This window comes from Toxorhynchites rutilus, chromosome 2, assembly GCF_029784135.1.
Source record: "Toxorhynchites rutilus septentrionalis strain SRP chromosome 2, ASM2978413v1, whole genome shotgun sequence".
NCBI lineage: Eukaryota > Metazoa > Arthropoda > Insecta > Diptera > Culicidae > Toxorhynchites > Toxorhynchites rutilus.
The window spans coordinates 33900388-33925547 of record NC_073745.1 but is presented as its reverse complement, the minus strand read 5'-3'; the positions used below and the strand labels follow the sequence as shown (position 1 = coordinate 33925547).

At 40.0% G+C, this 25160-nt stretch overlaps 1 protein-coding gene across 2 annotated transcripts in view; it reads left to right on the top strand.

The window, feature by feature from the left end:
- The window catches only part of LOC129770761 (protein O-mannosyl-transferase Tmtc3-like), a 640228-nt gene extending 617017 nt beyond the window's left edge, over nt 1-23211 (top strand). For both annotated transcript variants that reach the window (XM_055773813.1, XM_055773812.1), the window contains exons 10-12: nt 10178-10364; nt 10468-10748; nt 10808-23211. In XM_055773813.1, coding sequence (XP_055629788.1) covers nt 10178-10364; nt 10468-10748; nt 10808-11683 — 1344 coding nt within the window. In that variant the 3' untranslated portion in view covers nt 11684-23211. The remainder of the gene's footprint in view (nt 1-10177; nt 10365-10467; nt 10749-10807) is intronic.
- Nucleotides 23212-25160: the final 1949 nt, after the last annotated feature.

Below are 25160 nucleotides of genomic sequence, written 5' to 3'. Positions count from 1 at the left end.
TTACTTGCAACGCTCTGTTTGATTGAATAATCGTAAAACTATCACCATGAGATTTCTACATCTACTTATTCCCAAATTGCTTAGTTCTCTGCTATTTTCAATGTCTACACAACATAAATGATTTTTTAAGAGGTTCGACTTTCATTTTAAAATAGCACACACGAAAATTGCATAAATGGTATGGATTTATTATTTGAACCTATAAATTTGTGTTTGCTATTTACTTGTTTAGCAAAAAGCAAATACCGGCCGAATCTACGCTCGAGATGGTCCATACAATGTTCTCTTCCAAGGACTCGATCATTCTTGGTTTTTCCCAGCGAATTGAAAATGTAATGCTTCATGATTTGATTAGTATAGTAGTGGGAAAAGTAACTACCAGCCAAGCTCCAGAAACATTTGCCAGGTTGTCAAAGTGACATGAGGTCTTGCATTATCCTGATGGAAACAATGCCTTCCTAATTCACTAATTCTCGACGTTTGACTCGGATCTTCTCGGATCCAAACAGAATTAACGAACTTCATGCCTAAAAACAAATAAACTACTTTTTAACAAATGTCAAAGTATTTTTTCTTAGATTTTGGAAAAAAAAATCTAGCTAAAAAACTATGAAATCTCCAAAATGTTGGTCAAAGAATAAAATGTGGAAGAATTTTAAATTTTCGAAAAAAATATTTAAAAAAAATCAATTTATGGGGGTCTTCGTAACCACTTGTTTACTAAGCGATCGATCGTGAGTTCAAACTCAGGGCCCTCAATTGACCATCTTTGTGTTGTTATAGAATAACTACGTCCACGCAACCATCATCAGCTATGGAGATCGATCCACGGTGGAACAAAGATCGATTCATCCATACAACTGCTCTGCTCTGCATGAAACATCGGACTGCTGTTCTATAAATAACCCAACAATTATCAATATCAACTGTCTCCGCTGTCCGGTCCGCTGAACAATGGAAGAACAGATAGAATACCCTTACGCCTAAATGGCTACTACAGTGTAATTTACCATAATATAATGGAACAGAACATCTAACGCCTAAATGGCTACTACTTCTACTGTGTAATTTACAATTTATAGAAACATATACATATGTACATGTACACGATAAAAACCCGGCTCTGTTACAGATAATGCTAATGAGCCTGATAAATAAATAAATGGGATAAAAAAAAATCAATTTACATTGAAGATTTTTTTTCCGAAATTAAAATTAATTTTCCCCAAAAACATAATATTTCAAAGTTCTCAAAAAGTTACATGAATCACTTGAATTACATGATTTACAGTCCATACAATAACCAACAAAACATCGAAGATGCATACTTTTACATGGAAAACGTTTTTCTAACAACAAAAAGTTGTTGTTTTCTTTGAAAAAAATACAACTGATCCTAATTTTGTTTAAAGTTATTATAGGAATATGGTGTTTTTGGTAAAACATAAGATAATGTTAAAATGTGGACTTCTGTCAAATATTTTATCTCTTATAGCTTTCGAAATACACTCGACAAAAAAAATTGAGGAACACAGTGTGAAGCGATTTTTAGGTGACTTTTGAAATGCGATAACACATTTTCTACTAACCAACTCAATAGCAAATCCAATTAACCTTATCAAACAGCTTTCATTTGATTGCTAGAATGTTCGTTACAGAGATATTTCTGTTTCAATTAGGCTGACCATATGTACCGCTTTGAACGGTACAATACCATTTTTTTCGACCATTTTTTATTGTCCCGTCATTTTATCAGTCTGTGCCATATTTTACAGAGATACAGAGATACAGAGAAAAAACATATTGCTTTGTTATTATTTTCAGTATTTTTCTTCAGTTGAACTTCTGATTGGAACTGGGATTTAAATTTTGCTCACTGTATTCACAGAAAAAGAGTTTGTCTGCCAATTGTTTGTGCAAGGAGACAAATTTTGAGTTTTTGTTATTTCGTTGGTGAACATTACCATAAATTGTTCGAGCGTTATTCCTCTCGCTTGGACGAGAAGATTCTAAGTGTTTTTTTATGAAGCTCATTGATTATATGTACTTTGTGTCTGCATGATAGTACCGCACCAGTTGAAATGATTTTTTTTTCAACGATGATAACGATGATGATCTACGATTCCTACGATGTGGTTAACGGAAAAGTCAAGACTCAATATTGAAACCATCAAAGCTATGAGAATTGTCCAACAGAACTTTGATCTGGAATGTGACAAACTTTATGATGAATTTCCCAAAGATCATAATCTCTTTCGCAAAGACGCTTCATCATCTAAATATTCCTTCGTTGTAAGGCACAAAGCAGGTACATCTTAGGATGTTTGATTGTTTGATTCTACGCCCAAAGTTAATTTTTAGCACATGTTATGGCATCCTGATTCATTACATTAAATGAGCTGAAAAATGACAGAAAATGTTCTACTCCCCAATACATGTATATCATTTGTATAATATATATGCTAGAGCCTATATATATATATATATATATATATATATATATATATATATATATATATATATATACTATTAAGTGATACTAAATGTTACAAATGTACTCCAGTCTTCTGATTGTTGTCATGTTGATAGCTATGCTGTGCTTTATTGATAAAGAGGTAATCTGTGAAAGTGAAAGTGCTTTAGTTAACTATAGTGTACACACATACACATATACATATACACAAAAATTATTTTAATTGTTTCTTAGTTTTCGTCAAATGATTATGTGCTCTATAATGTTTTGTAAGGCATACATAATTCTGCATAGTCCAAATGGCGGACTACATATTATGTCAAAACCCTATTATTATGGGTATCAAATGAAAGGGCTTGACTAGTAGAACACGGTTATTTATGAAAAATGCAAATCTATGATGGCTGCCACTATCAAATGGCGGGCTGCATATTTTCTCAAAACCCGATAATTATGGGTATCAAATGAAAGGGCTTGAATAGTAGAAAGTTTGTAGTATTACTATTGTAGTATTAGTTGGTAGTTTGTTTGTATGTCTGTAGGGTTGTCTCACATTAATAGAAATTTGACCAATAGGAACTGACCGAATTTATAAAATACCTTTATCTCTGCTGTCATTTTAAAACTGCTTATCTTGAAAAATCCAATTTGGCCGCCGCTACAAAATAGCTGATTCCATATTGTCTCAAAAAAAAAAGGTTGATTGATATATGTGTATCAAACAAACGAGCTTGACTTGGAGAACACACTATGTATTTTCTGCAATCCACTCAATATCGGTATCAAATGAAATTTTTGGACTGATAGAATACGGTACAATGGTTTTATTGTAGAGAAATATTCTAATGAAACAGACAATGTACTAAAAACTAGAAAATAAAATAAGTAAAAAAAACTTTTTAAGTTAAACGGTGTACTAAAGTTAGAAAATAATTCTTCTTCTTCTGTAGGAGCATTGTACCACTGCGATCATTAGTTTGATCTATTGTAGTGCACTCCAGTTTGCTAAAGGGTGTGTCACATCAAATTGCATCACGGAAAAAACGCTGTAGAAATTCGCCCAGTAGACCGATCCTTTTGAAAATTTTAGACAGTAAAATAAAAACTATTAAACAACTTTTGGCATTTTCTTTTTATTCATACTTCGAGCCCAAGCCCGTATGCTCGCACCTTCCTCTTTACCCCGTCCATAAGGTTCTGTACAACGTCAGGTTGTAGTTTTTTTTTGAACAGAAATCCATTTTCTTTTGAAGTCCGCCTCCGATTTGACAACTTTTGGGTTCTTCCGGAGGGCCTGCTTCATAATCACCCAATATTTCTCTATTGGGCGAAGCTCCGGCGCGTTGGGCGGGTTCATTTCCTTTGGCACGAAGGTGACCCTGTTGGCTTCGTACCACTGCAACACGTCCTTTGAATAGTGGCACGAAGCGAGATCCGGGCCAGAAGATGGTCGGGCCCTCATGCTGCTTCAATAGTGGTAGTAAGCGCTTCTGTAGGCACTTCTTAAGGTAAACCTGCCCGTTTACCGTGCCGGTCATCACGAAGGGGACGCTCCGCTTTCCGCAAGAGCAGATCGCTTGCCACACCATGTACTTTTTGTCAAACTTGGATAGTTTCTGCTTGCGAATCTCCTCCGGAACGCAGAATTTGTCCTCTGCGGAGAAGAACAACAGGTCCGCCAGCTGACGAAAGTCCGCTTTGACGTAGGTTTCGTCGTCCATTACCAGGCAATGCGGCTTCGTCAGCATTTCGGTGTACAGCTTCCGGGCTCGCGTCTTCCCCTCGAAGTATCGTTTTAGTACTCTGCTGACCGTGGATTGGACGATTCCCAGCATCTTACCGATGTCCCGATGTGACAACTCCGGATTCTCGAAATGAGTGCACAGGATTAATTCACGACGCTCTTTTTCGTTCGATGACATTTCTCCAAATTTACGAAAAATTGACAGTGAAGCATGGCCAACGTGATATATATACTCTTATATCTGATTATAAGCGAAAGCTGAAGATATAATTCCTAAAAATTAAATTTCTACAGCGTTTTTTCCGTGATGCAATTTGATGTGACACACCCTTTATGTATGCAGTGTCAGTTCGTTCCATCACTCAGGGAATAAGTGATAGTCGCACCAGGACTTTGCATATCCCCCCACGAAGGTATGACTTCCTTCATGAAGTTCCTTACCTGTTTTGGTTCAGCAGCCCAAATCTCGTTAGGCACAAGAATGCCCTTTCCAAGAATTCGCAGTCTTCGCAGAATTAGTGTACTGCATTGACACAGTTAAGATAAAGAAAGTAAAGTAAAGAAAATAATTAGGCAAGTAGCAGTTAGCAGTTATCATACCTCTCCTTCATTAGTCTAGGGCATTGATAAGACTAAAATAAAATCGTGGGACATATGATGAGGTCACTAATTGTGGATAATGAAAATCCAACGTGCCCCACGATTTTATTTTAGTCTTATCAATGCCCTAGACCTGTGTTTCTCAAAGTGGTCGATATCGACCCCCTGGGTCGATTTCCGTTTCCAAGGGATCGACGAGAACAAAAATAGATTTTTGGGGTCGACGAGGTCTGACAATCGACCCTATTAAATAACACAAATTATTATTTAAAACTTTCAAGATGCTGCAAAAGTTGTGTGAACCACCTTAACACTTTATCGACCAGTTATGGTTGAGGCTGCCACTCAGTAAGTACCGGCTAAGTCGCGCCCGAATTTACTCCCAGTACCGGCTAAATTTTCACTATGCATTGTGTTGTGCTTATTCCTTTTGTTTTAAAGTAATGGAATTTTATTGATATTTATACTTTATTTTGTATTTGTTTTATACAATTTATTGCCTGTTTAACTTACATTCATGAAATAAATTCAAGGTAACAGTAATTAATTCTTTTAATATCTATTTAGAGTGTGGTATCTCTCGTAACAGTCTCCCTTATGTAAAGGAATATTACAAAATTTACATACGATACATGTTCGACTTCTTATCTTTTTCGATGCACATACTCTACATTGTTTTCGGGGGTTTTTGCATTTACCACTTGTCTCTATTCTTATCAGTTTGTACTTCTTTATGCATGATAACCTTTCTGGATGATCTGATTTTGGTGCTCTTCTTGTAGGCTCTGATGTATTTTGGTGGTTATTTGAGTCTGTTTCGTCACTTTGAGCATCAGTTGATGATACATCAGATATCCACGAAAGTGCCACTTGATGTAAGAATTTCTTGTATGTCATTTTCTTTCCGTTCAATGTTGTGTACGTTTTAAATGAATTAAAAAGCGCACAATTGATTAAAAACATTACAACTCGTTTGGTCCACTTCTTAGTTTTTCTAAAAATGGAGTAATACGACAGATATTGATCTGCGCGATCTACGCCCTTCATATACAATTATCGACTCAGGCTTTTGAATTGATATATGTGATTTTCTATTTACAATTCCAGATTCCATTATTCGCGCCGAATGTATCGTCGATATCATGTTTACATTTCGTTTACCGTTATTCCATATTTGTACTAGAATACCGTTTTTTCTACGAAATGTAGCTTGACCATTTGAAAGGGTTATGTTTTGAAGACATTGTGGAAGACCTCTATTTTTCCGAATGGTCCCACATACCCGTACTTTGTTTTGCAGGAGTACTTCAGCTATATGGACACTGTTATAATAATTGTCCTGATAAACGTGATGCCAAAGATTTTTATACGGATCAATAACTTCTAGAATAGTGTTTTCCAGTTTCATTCCTTGGCCAGCATACACTTGAAAATTACAAATGTATCATGTGTGTGCTTCACAAGTATGCCGTACTTTACAATTTTCGCAGGATTGTAGGTTCGGAATGATAGTCTTTCTCGCCACGGAATAATAAATTCATCTAATGATAATTGTTGACAAGGTTTATATACAGCAACAAACTTTTTCCTTAAATAATTTATAATTGGCTGAACTTTTACAAGTCTGTTTGAATTTGTGGATACATCTTCATTATTACAAAAGTGCCAGCTCTGCCATATCTGCATAAATGTATTTCTGCTCATTACTTTTGCAAAAAACGGAGTTTCGATGCTTTGATCAGTCGACCAATAATCATGAAGTCTATCTATTTTTACTTGGCCCATTAGAACAATTAGATCTAAAAATCGTTTCATTTCTGGAAACGTAATATCCACCCATTTTTTCGTCTTTGAGATATTTTTATATTTATTGATTACTTGATAGATAGATTTAAGTCATTACACCAGACTTAAGCACGAAGTTCGGCTACCGTCTCAAATGTTCTGTCGACAATGTCTACGTAATCAGTGAAGCAGATGAATTGACTAGATCTAATGAAGATCGTAACACCTAAGTTAAACGCCGCTCGTCTCATAACACTCCTAGCGCAATGTGGAACAGCAGGCAAGAGAGACCTGCCGCAAGGTGAAGATCTGGTCAGTAGTTGATCGACTTTAGATGAAGCCGGCCTGATAACCTCCCACGAATCTGTTTGTAAGTGGCGATAGACGACGGAATATGATTTAGGAAAGCACTGCATTCAGGACGGTGATTGCACGGAAGTTCTCACAGTCTAGTTTGTCGCCTTTCTTGAAGATAGGGCAAATAACCCCATTCCCAAATTCTGACAATCATACAATGCAGACAATTAACCGCATCAGTCTTTATAATAATTTAAGCGTTGAAGCAATTCTTCGAACTCTTGATTATTTGTTCAGCTATATGAGAAAAACATTCACAGTTTCCGCATTTGTCAAAACTATCATAAAAGCTTCAAGATTATGTTATATTATCATGACATATGATGGACGCATTACACAAAGATTTCACTAAGATATTTTAGGATATTCAAATTGCAAATTCCTCAATGGATAATAAATCCGTACGATATCTCAGCCATGGAATGAGCCAAGGTGATGATGCAAGAAAAGTTGATTATCACTAGCACAGATGAGAAGCTCAAGCAGGAGTACAACCAAGGTTGTCATAAGTACTGGTTACAACGCAACATTGAAACACAGTATCCTGCGTTGTGGGACATTGCTGAAAAATATCTTCTCGTTTTTCCATCATAATACCTTGTCGAAAAAAGCTTCAGTGTGGTTACAAACAACCCGAAACCGAAGAAATCATTTGAAAATCAACGAACACGGAGATTTAAGGCTGTAACTAACTAATATTGAACCTTTTTTTTTTTATATTTTAGTAGTTGCGGATAGATTGGATTGCGATTTGAATGTTTTTATAGTTTGTGAGTAATTTGTATTAATAAGTATTAATTGCACTTGATATTTACTAAATTCTAAGTATCAAAAAACTTTATTTTTAACTAAAAAAAAATCCTGTGTCTATTTATTTTGTTGAATATGATGAGAAAATAATGTCAAGTTTACTCAATGAACTAACTTCAATGTTTCTAAATTGATAATTATTCAGTAAGAAAAAAAACTAAAGATAGGATTTTTAAAAAAAAATTGGGGTCTATCTCAAAATAGTTTGAGAACCCCTGCCCTAGACTAATGAAGGAGAGGTATGATAACTGCTAACTGCTACTTGCCTAATTATTTTCTAGCTTTTAGTACATTATTATGTTTAATCACAATTAAACCGTTTAACTTAAAAAGGTTTTTTTAATTATTTTATATTAATACAAAATAAGTTTGTCCAAAAGCAGCGAGAGAGATTTAAAGTTTCCATAAATCGTTCATATGTTCAGCAGTTCCTCAATTGAATACGATCTGTCGATGAAACAAGCAATACTTGGGATTTCAGATCAGCTTCGACCAACTTTCATTCCCCGTATTTTTAACCGAAAGTACCAAAAAGTCAATTGCATGAAAAGATACTTCACTGATGGGTCTCGCCTCAATGGATCCACTGGCTTCGGTGTTTTCAATGAAAATTCGAGCGCCTTCCGTAAACTGCAGGAACCTTGTTCCGTTTATGTTGCTGGGCTGGCAGCAATCGACTTCGCATTGGGGATGATCTCCAACAAGCCTGCAGACCATTACTTCATTTTCTCGGATAGTCTCAGTTCGCTTGAGGCTCTCCAGTCGATGAAAACTAGTAGGCACCCATCTTATTTCCTCGCAAAAGTGAGGCAGCAGATGAGTGCACTGATCGAAAGATCTTATAAGTTAACCTTTGTATGGGTCCCCTCTCATTGATCAATTCCTGGCAATGAGAAAGCGGACACTCTCGCAAAGGTGGGTGCCCAGGAAGGCGAATTGTTTGATAGACAGATTTCATACGATGAATTTTTCCAATTACTGCGTCAGAGTTCCCTCTTGAGTTGGCAAACCGATTGGGACACTGGAAGTCTTGGGCGGTGGTTATATTCAATTATTCCAAAGGTTTCTTCGAGAGCGTGGTTCAAAGGTTTGGACGTAAGTCGTGACTTCATTCGTGTAATGAGTAGACTTATGTCCAACCACTACTCGCTAGATGTGCATCTCCACAGAATAAATCTTGTTCAAAGCAACGTCTGTCGGTGTGGAAACGGTTACGATGACATCGATCACGCAGTTTGGCAATGTACGGATAATTACGCAGCCAGAGAGTACCTTTTGAATGCCCTTAGGGCCCAAAGAAGACAAACCTATGTTCCTGTTAGAGACGTGTTGGGAACTCGCGACATCTGCTATATGCAGTTGATCTATATGTTTGTGAAACGGACTAGCATAAGAATTTAATGCTTTTGTGTGTTTTTTTTTCTTTTTCGTTATTAGTTTGTTTGTCTTGTCCCCTCATCTCACCGTCGCCCCCCTCGACAGATAGTCGAACACCAGATGCTATCCCTGGTCTTTATGCACAATGCTACAGTGCGTGCGGCAACTCTCGGTTGAGACAACGATACCTCATATCCATATCCCTAACCTGATCCATCCCACAAAAATTGTTGCCCCTCTAACCTCGAGTAAACCGCGAGTAATCGGTCGAAACCTACTAAACATAGATTTAAGTTGAAATTCTGTAAAAACAAATCATGAATTAGTGGCTCCGCAAAGCTCATGCGATTGAGCCTTACAAATAAATGAATTGGAAAAAAAAATCGTTCATATGAATTACAATAATAGTGAGTCACTTCAAGCAGTTGATGGGATGCCAGAGTTCAATTATGGAATAAAACATATCTAATTCGCGTTACATTTTGATCGCTATAATCGATTGCTAGATAAAAATGTCAATGGCTTCAATGGTGAAACCACTGGCTAAAGATGGCATTTTATGTGTCCTTTGTCATCCTGAAAGGTTCATTTACTGTCTGAGAAAACGCGAGACACCGCTGGTTCTGAAATGACAAATGACTTCGAGGCACCAGAAAATAATATCCCACTCGCCGACAGTTTGTTCTCGTCGTCGTCTTCGTAATCTCCGCCACCAGCAGCTGATGGCAGAAAAAAATCCGCACAAATGTACTCCACCTCATGCAAATTCAAGCGATTATTGTGTTGCCAACATCCAAACCGAACCATTTTTCACTTTTGCTCTACGACTTCTCCTCCCCGACACGGTTTTGGTATTCATCACGTCGCTGCTTTCGTCCGCTCGTTTTCTGTTTCCCTGGAAAAATAATAATAACAAGATTCGTTTCCTCTCATTTCGTTCCGGGGAATTTTGGGTGCAATCGGTATCAAAATCACGTACTTGTCATCTCTAATCATCAATCGCACATTTCTCTGTCTCTTCCCTTTCCCAGCTGGGGGTGGTATTCCTGGAGCAGGGCAAAGCCTCCCAGGCGCTGGCTTACCTCGACAAGGCGCTGGAATTCGACCCAGAGCACGAACAGGCGCTGTTGAATTCGGCTATCTTACTGCAGGAACTGGGACGTCCCGAACTGCGGAAGATTGCCCGCGAACGGTTGCTAAAGCTGCTAGCGAAAGACGGTGAGTGACCGGAATACATACACATTAATCACGTGGGATCGGATTTGAAGAGCGTGTGCTTATTTTCATTTTTTTTCTCGTTTGGTTTTGCTTCTCCGCACAGAGGTGAACGAACGTGTTCACTTCAATCTGGGCATGCTGGCGATGGACGACCGAAACACAGACGAGGCGGAAAACTGGTTCCGACGGGCGGTTCATCTCAAGCAGGATTTCCGCAGTGCACTGTTCAATTTGGCTCTGCTGCTTGCGGATGACCACCGACCACTGGAGGCGGCCCCGTTCCTCAATCAGCTCGTTAAGTACCATCCGGACCATATCAAGGGGCTCATTTTGCTGGGTGATATATACATCAATAACATCAAGGATCTGGATGCGGCAGAAAACGTGAGTTTTGGTTTCACACTTGCGCTAAAAATTTACAAAATTTGTTTGTGTTATTTCAGTGCTACAAACGCATCCTACAGCTGGACCCAATCAACATCCAGGGTCTGCACAATCTGTGTGTGGTTTATGTCGAGCGGGGCAGGCTGGCCCAGGCGCAATCCTGTCTAGCGCACGCCCACCAGCTGGCTCCCAGCGAGGACTACATCCTGCGCCATCTGCAGATCGTTCAGACTCGCATCAACCGTCTGCGGGGGACACCCGGCCCAAGCCGGGAGAAAGAGATCGCCTTTGCGGAATTTGATCCGCTAGATTTTGGTGGAAGTCCGTTGGCGGCGGCGGCGGCTGGCGTTGACTTTCAGCAGCTAATTAAGAGCAACCGTGTAAATAGTGATAGTAGCACTAATAACCATGCCGAAGCTAGTAGTAGCAGTAGCAGTGACACTAGCAGTAGTAATAATAACGATAATCATAGTAATCTGGGAACATCATTACCTCATGTAAAGGACGCGACCGGATTGGGTAGCAGCAGCAACGATGACAACGGCGGCAGTGATCCTATTTTTATTGAGTTGGAAGACGCTGCATCCACGACGCCGCAGCAGCCATCCGATGTCACCGGTAGTGCTGCAACGCCACCCACAAACGGTTGGCCGGTGGCCAACGAGAGCCACCAACAGCTGCAGCGACAACAACAGAATGCACCTAAACTGAGCGACGATACGATGGCTGATGGCAGCAGTGAGGACGAGAAATCTATCAGCAGTAACAGTGTCGGCAGCGGCAGCAGCAGTAGTGGTGCAAATGACGCTCAGTTCCATCCCCACCAGCAGCCGCCGAGGCGACCGATGGGAAGCGGGACGGACAGTACCGACAGTGGCACTGTTCCGCAGGTCGGCGGGCAGGATCTGGACGATCCATCGTCCGGGATGTCATAGCATCAAATTCTTAATTACAAGTTAGACTGTTTTAAAATTAATTAGAACCGAACCGAAGCTGCTGCTGCTGCTTCTGCGGGGAGCGAACTGATGTTGGGGACGATGGTGAGCTGAAATGAAAGAGGAGTATGATTGCTGAGATGATGATGATGGGGCTGTTATTGTGGGAACCCTGTGTCACACAGCTGCATTCAGCAGTTGGAAAAATAATGAACCTTAAAAACGGAGACAGACAGAAAATGCAAGCGCGCTAATGAAAAGCACGGACGGAGGGAACTTGCCTTGGAGACGTCATTGGATGGAATACATTACGATGGGGTGGCATCGAGCGGATGGTTTTTGTGATCGGGAAAAGGCGATTTTGAGATGTTTTTCTTCCTTTTTTTTGTTTTTAAGAGGCTTTAAGAGACTTTTCAGTTCATTCGCCTCTAGATTGAGATGTTTGAGATAAGGTTCGTTATTGAGCGACTTACTTACATTCCCATAATCATTCCGACAAAACTGTATTCATTCGGAAGGTTGTTCGTTCAAACAAAAGATAAATCTAATAGCTTCAGTATTTCACGTTTTCACAAAAAATTTTAGAGCATCAATGGACAATATGCACACATAAAGAAAAACAGTGAACACACTCACCAGTTTTTGCTAGTAAATTCAGCGTAATTATTTTAATTTTTTTGTTGTCTTTATTTGAGGAACATTCTTTTTTCTTTGTTTTTAAGAGCTTTTAAACTTTGCAGTTCATTCGCCTCTATTGATGAACCTTCAGCCGTAGGCTCATTCATCTTTGTGAACTACGGGGATGAGTCCTGAAGGGGCTCTTTGAAGTGACGAAAAATAAGGTCCCCTTACGCATGGGGTCCGAGAGGTCGAAAGAAATTGTTGATAGAGGACGTTCGGAAGGTTTCCGGACATCAGAACAACATCTATCTTCAAGCGGATCATCTCATCCAGCGACTTCTTCGCGTAATGGACGAAGGCCAGATCCAGCCAAAACACCACATCCTCGTCCATATGATATTTTGAATGAAGGATATAGCATTCGACAGGCCCTAAATCTCCCCGTTCACCGCAAGTCCCGAACGGAAGAAGAACGACTTTGACATCCCCTTTTCGTTGATAGTTAACCACAAAAACACTTTCTTTGGTAACTTGGTGTAGAAGATGTACTTCACGTCGAAGTTTACCTCCTGTGTGTGGAACATTATGTATCTGTTGCCCTGTCAGTCGTTGCCACAAAGTGTTAAATACGTCTCATCGTCCATGATGACCGCAACGTTCCGCTTTACCGAAAAAAATCCATTCTCCATCCCTTTCAGCCTTTGTTTCTGGGTCACAGCTTAGTGTTCCGACACGACCGGTCTTGACTAACGTTTCCGCATGATGATGTCCATCTCCGCTAGATATTATTTCACTGTCTGGCCCGTTGCTCTGCTTCCATTCAATGTTTTCAGAAGAGTGAGGATATTATAGGTTCCGTAACGGGTGTATCTGGTGGTCTCAAAGTACTTGACGATGTTCACTTTCTTCGCAATGGGATGGAGCACCCAGTACGCACAAACCATGGAGCGCAGTTAATTACTGTTTTCACCATAACTTCCGCAGTTCAGAGACGAATGAACTCTCAGAGTTTAAAGTCTCTCTAATTCAATACCTTCCTTCCTTCCTTCCGCAGTTCGACTGATAGCGCTGTCAAATTTTGTTTGAAAACTCATGGATTACTATGATTGATGATGCACAAGTGATTTCATCACCCAATGTTAAGGTAAACGCATGAAAAATTCGTGAAATATGTTCACTTTTTAATGCAACCGTTATGCTTGTTGAGTCAATATTTGTTGAATTCGAATTTCGTGTGTTGCCTGGGGGTTTCGTTGTTAAGTTCATTTGTCTGGTTTCCGTTTCCGATGTCCAGATCAGTGCTTAGTGTTTGCTTAGTGGGATCGCTGTCGGTGGTTTCTCCTTGTCGTTGCTGTTCCTCGGTTATATTAGGTTGGGAAAAATCCATTATTTTTGCATGAAATCCAATACTTTATTTGAGATGTTTCTGTTTTTTCAATTAAGGTCAAACATGTACCATTTTGTTGTAAAATTTAGAGCCATTTTAAAGGTAGCTCATATAATAAAAGTCTTGATCTTAATTTCCTATCCCTCAGGATGCAACGCGAGAAAAAGGTGATAATCGCTTGGGGCCAGGTCTAGCCTTTATGGTAGATGCATTAAAATTTCCTAACCAAGCTCCCGGACATTTGAGGAGGTTGATGCGACTGAGACAGCCCCTCTCAATACCATCGCAGTGTTGGTTGAAAGACAGCTTCCGGTCGATGGTGACTCCGAGAATCCGTAAAGTGTTCCGTCTTGGAATACGTTTGTCATCGATGTAGGTCGGGGTGTTGCAATCTCTATGGTTGTGACCACAAATGTGGGTTAACTCACTTTTGGAAGGTGATAGTGTAGACCCACCCGAACCCAAGAGTAGACCCACTGACCCCAAGAAACCACTTATATGAGCTTTTTCGTGTCCAACTTTACAGATGCACCCACTACCATTAGCATCACATCATCCTCGCATACAAAGATACGGATGCCCCTTGGTAGGTTCTCGATAATGCTGTTAATTTTTTTGAAAAATACGGAGCCTTGAGAGACTCCGGTTTCCTCGATGAATTCCCTCGAGTTTTCGTTCCAATCAAGAAGCCCTTCACAAATTGGAGCATATGACACGCGATACCCCAACTGTTGAGTTGCTGCAGAACCGCCGGTGTCCCAGCTCGGTTGTACGTTTGGGAGATTTCCAGTGCCTCATTCAGAGCATAACTCTGGGTGACCAGATGCGTGGTCGTCCCGGTCCCGAATGGTTCCCGAAATGGTGCTGAATCAGCCCGCGATCCACAATTCTCTCCATGACCTTACGATGAATGTTCTTTGGGATCATTCTCTAGGAAATTTATGCTCAGTCCAGATCCAGTAATTTCGTTTTACCTACTGGAGTAGGCTTCGCGAGAAGCGGATTCCCTATCTCGTCCGGTCCCGCCGATTTGTCCTTGGCGACGGAAAGTGCCAAGTTGAGTTCCCGTAGATTAGAAGGTTGATTGATGTGCGGGTTGGGATCATGATCGGGAACCTTCTATCGTTGAATAGCGTCCACCGTAACTTGCTTTCGTTTGATGGGTTCTATGGGGTAGCCTTCCAGTGCCGATAGTAGTTGAAAGTGGTTCCCCAGAGCGTTCGCAACTGCGAGTGTTGTTCCCTGAGATTTAATCTTTCCAGAGAGAGCATTTACTCACAACTCGGTCGTGATGTTGTCGTTGAATATATCGTCGATGTGGTAGGCTTCACCAGCTCTCGTTTCATCCGGATGTTCAGTGGATAGTCACTGAGCCGCACGTAAGGCCTTTCTTTTGAATTGTCTTCTTGAGCTGCGACTTGTCCTGTGGTGGAATCTCTATCACTGGCTCTATTTGAGATAACCGTTGTTTTAGAACCCCGCCATAGTTGAACTTTTTCTTTCGCCTGTTTGATCTCAAATTTGCGGTTGCCACGGGCCGCTTCAATCAAATCAAGCGTTATCGTCACGATCATATTCCTATTTAACATAGCGCGGTCGTCTCGATCCGCTTTCAATTTAACCAGTGCGGTCGTCTCGATCCGCTTTCTTTTAAACCTAGCGCGGTCGTCTCGATCCGCTTTTAATTAATACCTGCGCGGTCGTCTCGATCCGCTTTCAATTTATACTAGCGCGGTCGTCGCGATCCACTTTCAATTTATACCTGCGCGGTCGTCTCGATCCGCTTTCAATTTATACCAGTGCGGTCGTCTCGATCCGCTTTCATTTAAACCTAGCGCGGTCTTCTCGATCCACTTTCAATTTTTACCAGCGCGGTCGTCGCGATCCACTTTCAATTTATACCTGCGCGGTCATCTCGATCCGCTTTCAATTTATACCAGCGCGGTCGTCACTTTCCGCTTTCAATTTATACTAGCGCGGTCGTCTCGATCCGCTTTCAATTTAACCAGTGCGGTCGTCTCGATCCGCTTTCATTTAAACCTAGCGCGGTCGTCTCGATCCGCTTTCATTTAAACCTAGCGCGGTCTTCTCGATCCACTTTCAATTTTTACCAGTGCGGTCGTCTCGATCCGCTTTCATTTAAACCTAGCGCGGTCTTCTCGATCCACTTTCAATTTTTACCAGCGCGGTCGTCGCGATCCACTTTCAATTTATACCAGCGCGGTCGTCGCGATCCGCTTTCAATTTATACCAGCGCGGTCGTCTCGATCCGCTTTTGTCGAGACAGTTATAGCTGACAGTGCTGTGAATATGCATTCTGGAGTCCACACAGAGTGAAACTCCTAGTAGCGAAGGTTTTATTTCGTTGGGTTTGGTGGTCGAGCAAGCATGCTTGCTGAGCGTGTTGCAGACTCCAACAGAGCTCTATCGGTGGAAGCAGTCCAAAAGGACGCCAACACCGGCAGAGGTGAGAGATCCACGAAAGAAACTCGCGAGGGTCCTGGTATTGGGTAATTACCGGTCTCTGCTCTCCATCGGTCGTACATGGTGTTGTCGACAGTGAAATTGCGGTTAGCCTCATTGTCTTGGTTGTTCGCATTATCCTCTCTGTCTTGTCGAATGTGTTCGTTGTGTTTGTAAGCCATTGAGGTTTGGTTCGGTGGTGATCGAGCTTGTTCTGAGGATGTTTGTGCACCGGTCGAGACATTGAAATCCATATTTATTTCTCCGAATGATAGAAAAATAGGTGTTTTGTTTTTATACCTTGTTGTAGCAGTGACGAGTTTATTGAAAGGAGGATTGATATCAATATTGCACACATCAGAGGCGAATGAACTGAAAAGTTTAAAGCCTCTATAATTCATCACGTTCGTTCGTTCGGTATTGCAGAAATTCAGCAAGCGAAGTCTTTCCACACTGAAGTTTTTGTCGGTCCAACGTCCGTCCTTACTACACTACTGCGAATCCGATCTTTGGGGAGATCGATTTTTGTTCAATTGTCGTCAGTGTCTGGGGTGTGGTGAGGGTGGCAGTGGTCCTAGGCATTGGAAGGAGTGTACTTGTAACGAATAAAGCGGCTTCTAATTCGGATGTCTTCTTCAGCGATTACTTTGAATTTATTTTTCATCGCGTTGATTAGGACGTCTTTTTTTATCCCGTTTGCCTGTTGATGGAGTGCTATAGCTTGGGCTTTCTCCACGTTTTCAGTCAGTCGTTGTGCAGCGCTTCCGCGAGTGACCGTATTCGCAGTACTCATAACACAGTAACAGTGTTGGATAGTATGGCCGGGTTCTCTGTCTTATCCAACCGAAATCTATAATCTACAATGCCATTGATAGTAAGAATCAGGGTAGGTGTGGGAATCACTTTGCTGGCTTCTTTTCTCGCTATTCAACGGAAGTCTTTCAGTTCCTTTTTAATATTTTCTATTTCATATTCAGTTATTTCCGGACAGTTTCCATGTTTTCAGACAGTAGACAACGCATCTGCACTGATTCGTGGGGTGTTCAGTGATTTTAATTTCCGTTACGTCTGATAGTTTGATCATCGTTTTCAGTTTGTCGATCCGCTCTCGGTGCCTCATCTTTATTAAGTAGGATGCTTCTCTGTTTCCAGGTCTCGATGTTCGTTTCGGAGTTCGTTTATAACCCTACTCAACTTATTTAACAATTTCACTCGTAATTCTATCTCGCGTCAGGAAAGTACGCTCTTAGTTTGAAATAAAAATACATGGCAGCACGGTTTTGAGTTGAGTGAGCGTAATGTAAACAACAACGAACGTTATGGCGCCCGTTAACTGTGTTATTCTCACACTCGTCGGTAATAAAAAAAAACTATCCCCCGCGGAGGAATTCACGTGAATGGACTATTCAGGGATCAATCCGTTAACACCTTCCTTGTAAGATTTTTTGTGTTATTCCGCGGATTCACTCCGAATTAACCGATGAAAATTGTATCGTCAATATGGTCACAACGAGGGTCTTCGAAGACAAAACATGAAATCGACTCTCCTCTCAGTCGCTTTGCTTCGAGTAGGACTACTTGGGCATTCGCCGTCATCATGACTATTTCATCAGTCATCCTCGCTCTTAACGCTCATCAATTCAATGGTTATTCTAGTTGACGTGCTGAATGAATACAAATCCGCCTCTCTATTCAACCTGACTTCAATCCACAAATAATACTCCACTATGACACGTACCTCGTTGCCCGCGTAAACAATCTTATTTTAACGTTCATATAAAGTGAAACAAAAACTTGATTTCTGACGCGAAAAAGTAGTTTCACCATTATTGGACGGCTACATTGTTTACCCAGCGTGAACTCAAACATCGACACATGCATACGTGATACATGAGGGAGAGAAACGAATTCAGTCTGTGCGAAGTCACTTTAATATGCCGTGAAATCCATTTGACGATGAAGAATTAAAGGAGTGCGGAGCGTCGTGGAGGAGAGAGCAGCGGGAACACCCGAATGACTGTTGATTCAAGTTGACAGAGACACTGCTGGATGAAGCAAAAACTCACTTCCAATCCGCATTGAAGGCATTGAGCTTCGTTTACCAGTTTAGGGGAGCGTGAAAGAATAAGTAGTATTCAGGTGGAATGAGCACGTTTTTTGACGTGGGACTACATCTAACCGTAGTATATAGGGGGTAAAATAAAAAACCTAAACACAGAACATGCAAGAAAAAATGAAAGATTTCGAATGCTTATAACTCGAACATTTCTTACTTGATCGGAAAGATGTTTGCATCAATTGATAGGGAATATTTCTACGCATCTATCGCAACTAACAAAATGTTATTTTTCATTAGATAAACAATTGAATAACTGTAAAATATTAGGCGTTATCTAAACGCCCTAACTGCCTCGTTTTGATTGGCCCGATTTACGGTTTCCCTAACACAGCCATCAAAACCAAGCAGCCTTGGGAAAATCGGCATTGCAAATACATGAAAGTAGGGGGACTTTGTTCTCACTGAAAAATGTTCCCTAACTTTGACTTCAAAACCAAGCAGCGATTGAGAAATCGGTATTGCAAACACATGAAAGTAGGGGGAGCTTTTGTTCCCACCGAAATGTCTTCCCTAACAGAGATTTGTAAATCAAAGTGCCTGGAGTAAATCGGCATTTCAAATTCATGCAAGTCGGGGGTATTTTCGTTCCGACTGAAATGTGTTTCCCTAACACAGACGTCAAAACCAAGGTTTCTGGGGAAATCGGCTCTGCAAATAAATGCAAACAGCGAGTACTTTTGCCTCGCTTGCCTTTGTGCAGACTGGAATATGCCTAACATGATCTACTAAACTTAGGAACCTGGGAAAATCGTGCAGACAATAGAAGCGAATGAACTTTCCAGTTTCAAGCAAATTCGCGATTCGAGAAGTACGTACACTTGAGAGATGTAAAATTCAGAAAGAAATATAAAAAAAATAATCGTTTGATAATTCTTCCGTACATATATGTTGTCCTAGGCATCATACCAAACGTGAAAGGTCTGCCATTAAATTTACTTGTAACGAAGAACATAATCTATCACAATGCATGAATTGACCTAACATGGCATTATACAATCTTTTTACTCACAAAGCAATTATATTGAATTCAACTGAATTCGGATATTGTTTCATTCAATCAAGAATTTTATCAATACAAAAAAATGATTGCTTTTTTTTGTTTCTACTGAAATGTGTTTGCCTAACACAGACTTCAAAACCAAGATGTCTGGGGAAATCGGCTTTGCAAATAAATGCAAACTGCTAGTACTTTTGTACTCGCTTGCCTTTGTGCAACTAGAATATGTTACCTTAACACGGTCTCCTAAACTTAGGAACCTGGGAAAATCGTACAGACACTAGAGGCGAATGAACTTTCAGGTTTAAATCCTCTATAGTATGAAAAGTAGAAGTTTTTTTTATCCCATTTATTTATTGAAGGCTCATTAGCATTTTAGATATCTATAACTAGCACATTACACAGTTGTCATTCGCCAGTACTCCTTCTATACCATTGTATATGGTACATTTACACAGTAGCCATTTAGGCGTAAGAGTATTCTTTCCGTTCTTCCATTATCTAGTTAGACCACCGGACAGCGGAGACAGTTAATTGATCATTGTTGAGTTATTTTATAGAACAGCAGCCCGATGTATCTTGCTGAGCAGAGCAGTTGTATGGATGAATCGATCTTATTTCGACCGTGGATCGATCTCCATCGCTGATGATTGTTGCGTGGACGTAGTTATTCTGTAACAACACAAAGATGGTCAATGGGGGTCCTGAGTTTTGAACTCACGATCGATCGCGTACTAAGCGAACGCGCAACCAATGTGGCTACGGAGACCCCCTAAAAAAAGTAGAAGTTGAAGTTGTTCATTCATGCAAGCCGGAGGTACTTCTGCACCCGCATGTTTTTTTTTGCACTCCGAAAAGTGTTTTCCTAACACGGATTACAAGAACAGATACGAACATAACGCTTTGGCTCGGTTATTCAAGATGCATTGAAGGATATGCCTTCATATCTTCTGCTCACTGAAATGATTGCTAAGCTTAGGTAGTCCCACGTCAACCTTGCGGTTATATTATAGATATAACCCACCCATTTTAATTCAAAATTCTTAATTAAAATAAACTTTTCCGTATCAAATTAGTGTTCTATTTTAATGGAAATCACTTTTTTTGTGCAGATGAAGCGTACTGAGAGCGGTTTTTTTACCTCGTGAATCATTGGTGTTAACCTCTGATACTCAATACAAAATCGAATAAGTGTACCCTCTTTAAGATTAGCAAGCTCGAAGGCACTTGTGAATTTTCAAACAGTGAATGAAAATTATTTTCCAAATGTTGTTTGCATGGTCAGGTCACATAGTCCTAACCCTTATATGATCATTACTAACAGAACTCCTAAATCTTTTCACCAGATCCTATGAAAAGTGGACCTAAGAAATTGGACGAACTACCCGAACAATAAGGAAATTTCTTATGTTAGTTATACTGAAAAATATGAGCATAACACTGAACCTAGCTGTCGCTCAATTTGTATAGTCGTTCCTGTTTATGAACTAAGATATTGTCCAGGAATATTGTAACCTTTCATTGAAAACGAGTGAAACCTAATACCTCGAATTAAGATATAGATTGAGCATTTGATAAACAAACGTGGCTGAAATCTTCATATCAGCGCGTTGGATCTCCTGCCAATTTATATACTTCAAGCTAATTAGCTCAGTAGAACATTTTTCCTTCATTTAACACTCACCATTTTGAAAATCAACATCCACTTTTCGCTTTGCGTTTTGTTTATATTTGCTTCATGGAAACTGGCTTTGAAACTCAGCTTCGATGTCCCGAATTGAATGCGAATGCCGATGGCTTCATAGCCTCCTGACTATCCTCAGTTGAATATGACTTTGCCGAGCCCTGGTCACAACGAATGTTTGTTCCCAAGGCGAGTGAGCTTAATTATTGCATAGCTGCGTTTATCTAACAGCTATTTTCCCACCTAACAGCGATTTTCCCATCTTAAATGTGATTCCGGAACTATGTTCAAAACGATTAATACCTCATCTCAAACAGCCCTTGAAATTGTCTCCAACGATCCGCTTAAGTATAATTTACGCTCCGCCAAATCCGAGATCGACACAGAACATGCATTTAAAAAATTCATTGTTAAAGTGATGAACAAACAAACAATTGTTGGTTTCTTCGGGAGGACACCGACTGGACAACACCGTTGCTGGGCGAGCAGGACGGCATGGGATCGAGTGCCTTTCTCAAGGCAATGGAGGTGAACAAGTAGAAAAGTTTCCCAAGGGTATTTGTGAAGACTAGAGACGAATGAACTGAAAAGTTTAAAGTCTCTTTAATTCAATAAAGAAGAAGAAGAAGAACAATTGTACAACAAATGCCTTTCCCAGAGGAAAACCAAATCAGCAGCCAGGAAGCACACCCTCATATAAGATGAGATTCTTCATTGCTTATAATGATTGTGATTGGCCGCCCCGTTGCTACGCTACTGAAAAACCACCAGAAAGGAGAGCAGCTCTACTCACCCAAACAAAGGCGACTGCACACAAAGGACATCACATTTCAACTTACACACCCTCTGGAAGTGCAGTATCATCCAGTGTCGTCTCCAAGTGATGGACCCCAATCCAAGCCCCCGCTCGGACTGACTTGTCGTTCCTATTCAGTTCTGTCTCAAATTAGTTAACCGATCGTCTGGGGTGAGGATGGGTGTGGTGCTGTATGCTTGTGTTTCCAAGTAACTGAATGCCAATCGGAGCAGAAAGTCCTCCCCCAAAACAGCGAGAGACAGCAAGCAAGTGTGATTACAATAATGACCACGGTATTGGGTTATCCATCTCTCCCGCTGTTGGATCCATCTGCGGATCCGAGCAACACTTGAAAGACGAAACTCCCTAGTAGCGACACAACGTAATGTAAATAAATGTACTTAGTGAAAGAAAAAAAATGCCCCTTGACCCCGTAACACACAAAATGAATTCCCACTCTCGCCGCTAGTGAAGCGGGGGAAGGAATGATGATAGTATGCAAATTGAATGTTGACTTTTTGAAACTGATTCGCTATGAGACACTGACAGAGTTTAAACCGCGCAGGATGAGACGCAAGAGGAGGTTGATGGATGACCGTGGCAGAGAGAGATTAGTACTTATTAGAATCCACTGGATGAGAGTAAGAGAAAAATGTATATTTTTTCACGCGTGAATGCGCTGCTGCAAGAGGAACTTACAGAAGAAGAAGAAGAAGAAAAAAGTTAGGCTGAGAATAATAAAATACGCTAGTTTAATATTATCTATGTAAAACAGAAACATAAAACAAACAAAAGACGAGAGAGAACACACGCAGCAAAGGAAAACTTTAGTTACGACACGAAAACACGGGAATATAAGAAAAAGACACAACACACATACAACATACACAATGATATTTGCTAGATGATATTGTTAGGATTTTTTATAAGGAAAAATTGTGATCGTCATTGTTCTCGGTGATGCAAACATATGTACTTAAAAGAAGGCGAGAAGAAGAGAAGAGAAGCAGAAAAAAAGAAGACATACAGGTGTGGGAGGCAATTATTTGGCGTTTAATTTCGCACGATGATAACGTTAGCTTTTTGTGTTAGTAGCCAACTATTTGAAGCGTGCAACTGCGCGGAACAGTAGAAGGAGTAAACATGAGTAATTAAGGCGGGACAAGTCCGCGAAGAGAAGATGCACTGAAACCAATTTGTTATCGATTACACGAACAAAAGACAGAGAAGAAGGAAAATATGTACGTATGATTAGTGAAATAAGCGTAAAACGTGGTTCCCCGCAGACTAGTGGAAATATGATGCGCATTTGATAAGTTTAGTATCTGTATAAGCTGATATATTGGTTTTGTATTATGTACCGCTTAGAAGTATCCTATATTATTGGTGATGGGTTTGGAAAGTGAAGCAAATATTTACACGAGACTGTTTGAATGGATTACATTGATACAATTGATAGCACGAGCGGCGTTTGGTATGCGTGGAAAAATTGAGAAAGCATTATTGCGGAAAACATGTTATGAAAGCAACCCATCTGACCGTGAATATCACACTAGCACTCCTCTGGCGACTGTAAGGACGAGGCCGGCATCGCTATTAACTATTTTCACAATAAGAAACGACTGCTGCTTCCAAGCACCAAGTGTGTTCGTTAAGCAATTTTGCCGGGTCAAGGAAAACAATTACGGAGTGTAAGTCTACTCAAGCTCGACCTCACAGAAAATTGAACAAGCATGATCCCTTTGTAGATTCTAATCTGATCAAACAAAGTACAGTGCGCTTGCTCCAACTTCTTCATGTGGACGCGTGGTCTTTCACACCAATAAAAATGATACACCGCCAAAATGTAGGCAACAACACATTTACTACTTTAGCAGCAGCGAACTTTTTGTTATATCGACTTTTGGATTATACCGTCGTGTGGGGCGATTTTGGACAATTTTTTTACTTTGAGGTATAACTATCGTGACAGTGGGTGGATTTCAAAAATGTTTTAAGTGGGTTTGGATGGTAGAAAAAATCGATTCCATTTTTCCGCATTTTTGGGAAGCTTATGCCCTCAGAAATGTTGTCCTAAAAGAATTTTACGATATTTGATTTCGTTGGAAAGTTACAGCCAAAAGTATGAAGTCACCTCAAGAGATATAGTATTGCTGTATGATTTTTTTCATACGTTTTTCTCGAAACCATATTTTTTTCAACTGGTGGTATTGATATCTCAGGAGCTACTCGACCGATTTGGCTGATTTTTTTTATCAGCATGTAAAAATGAATTATTCAAAGCGTTACATAGCTTCTAAACATCGATTCTTGAGAAATAATTCATTTTTAACAAAAGTTAAATTTTTCGAATTTTCAAAAATCCATATGTAACGCTTTAGGTATTGTCTTAAAGTTTCAAAATATTCATTGGAATTCATTCTGGGACACTCCGTTGCTCCAGAATCGATACCACCAGAATGGTACCGATTTTCAGACAGCATTTACGCATCTAGCTGTCAACATCGTGGTAATTATTATTCGTGTACTCAAAAAATGGAAAATACACCTTTAAATATGCCTTAAACAATAACCAAAATACCTGAACACTTCATTTTATTCCTAACATCCAAGAAAATCACGACAATTAATTTATTTTTCGACCTGAAATATTTCCAACTTTGATGTGTATATAACATCTATGCTAAATATGAGCTGAATTCACTAAAAAAAATATGTTTTTTCCGCGACATATATAGTGAAAATACTAAAACAAGTGAACAATGTAATGATAAAAGAGATCGATTTTACTCGTATATGCTTTCTAATGCAACATTTATACATTTACTAGCTGACCCGGCAAACTTCGCACACCCCCAAAATTTATTTTTTGTTATCAATACCTCCACAAACAATCACGTTTTCTTACTTACGATCATGGGTCCAATCGCAGAACTGTTCATTGATTCATTTTCTAATTGCCCCTGTACAATTTACTTTTAATATAAATTTCCTAGGACTTCTGCCAAAACTCGTCATTATAATACCAGACTATTTTCAGACACAATTCTCGTTCATGATTTTTCAATCATATTTCAACCAAACCTTGCAAATAACATGTTTCTCCGTTACATGGAATAAATGCTTGATACAGAAAATATGATAGAATGAAGACAGCACTAAATCGGACCGTTCCTTTCTCGAGTTTTGCTCTTATCAACACATTCGGCGATTAATTTTTATTTATATAGATAGATGACGATATAGGAGTGCGTTTCATCACATTAAAATCCATTTCCACTTTCGAACGAAGATCAATTTCGTTACAGGACTACCAACGCTTGTCAATATGTAATTGTAGAACACATGCGAATTGAATTTTTCGAGTTTTCCCAATTTCATTCAAAGTTTTCCGAAAATTTTCAATTGTC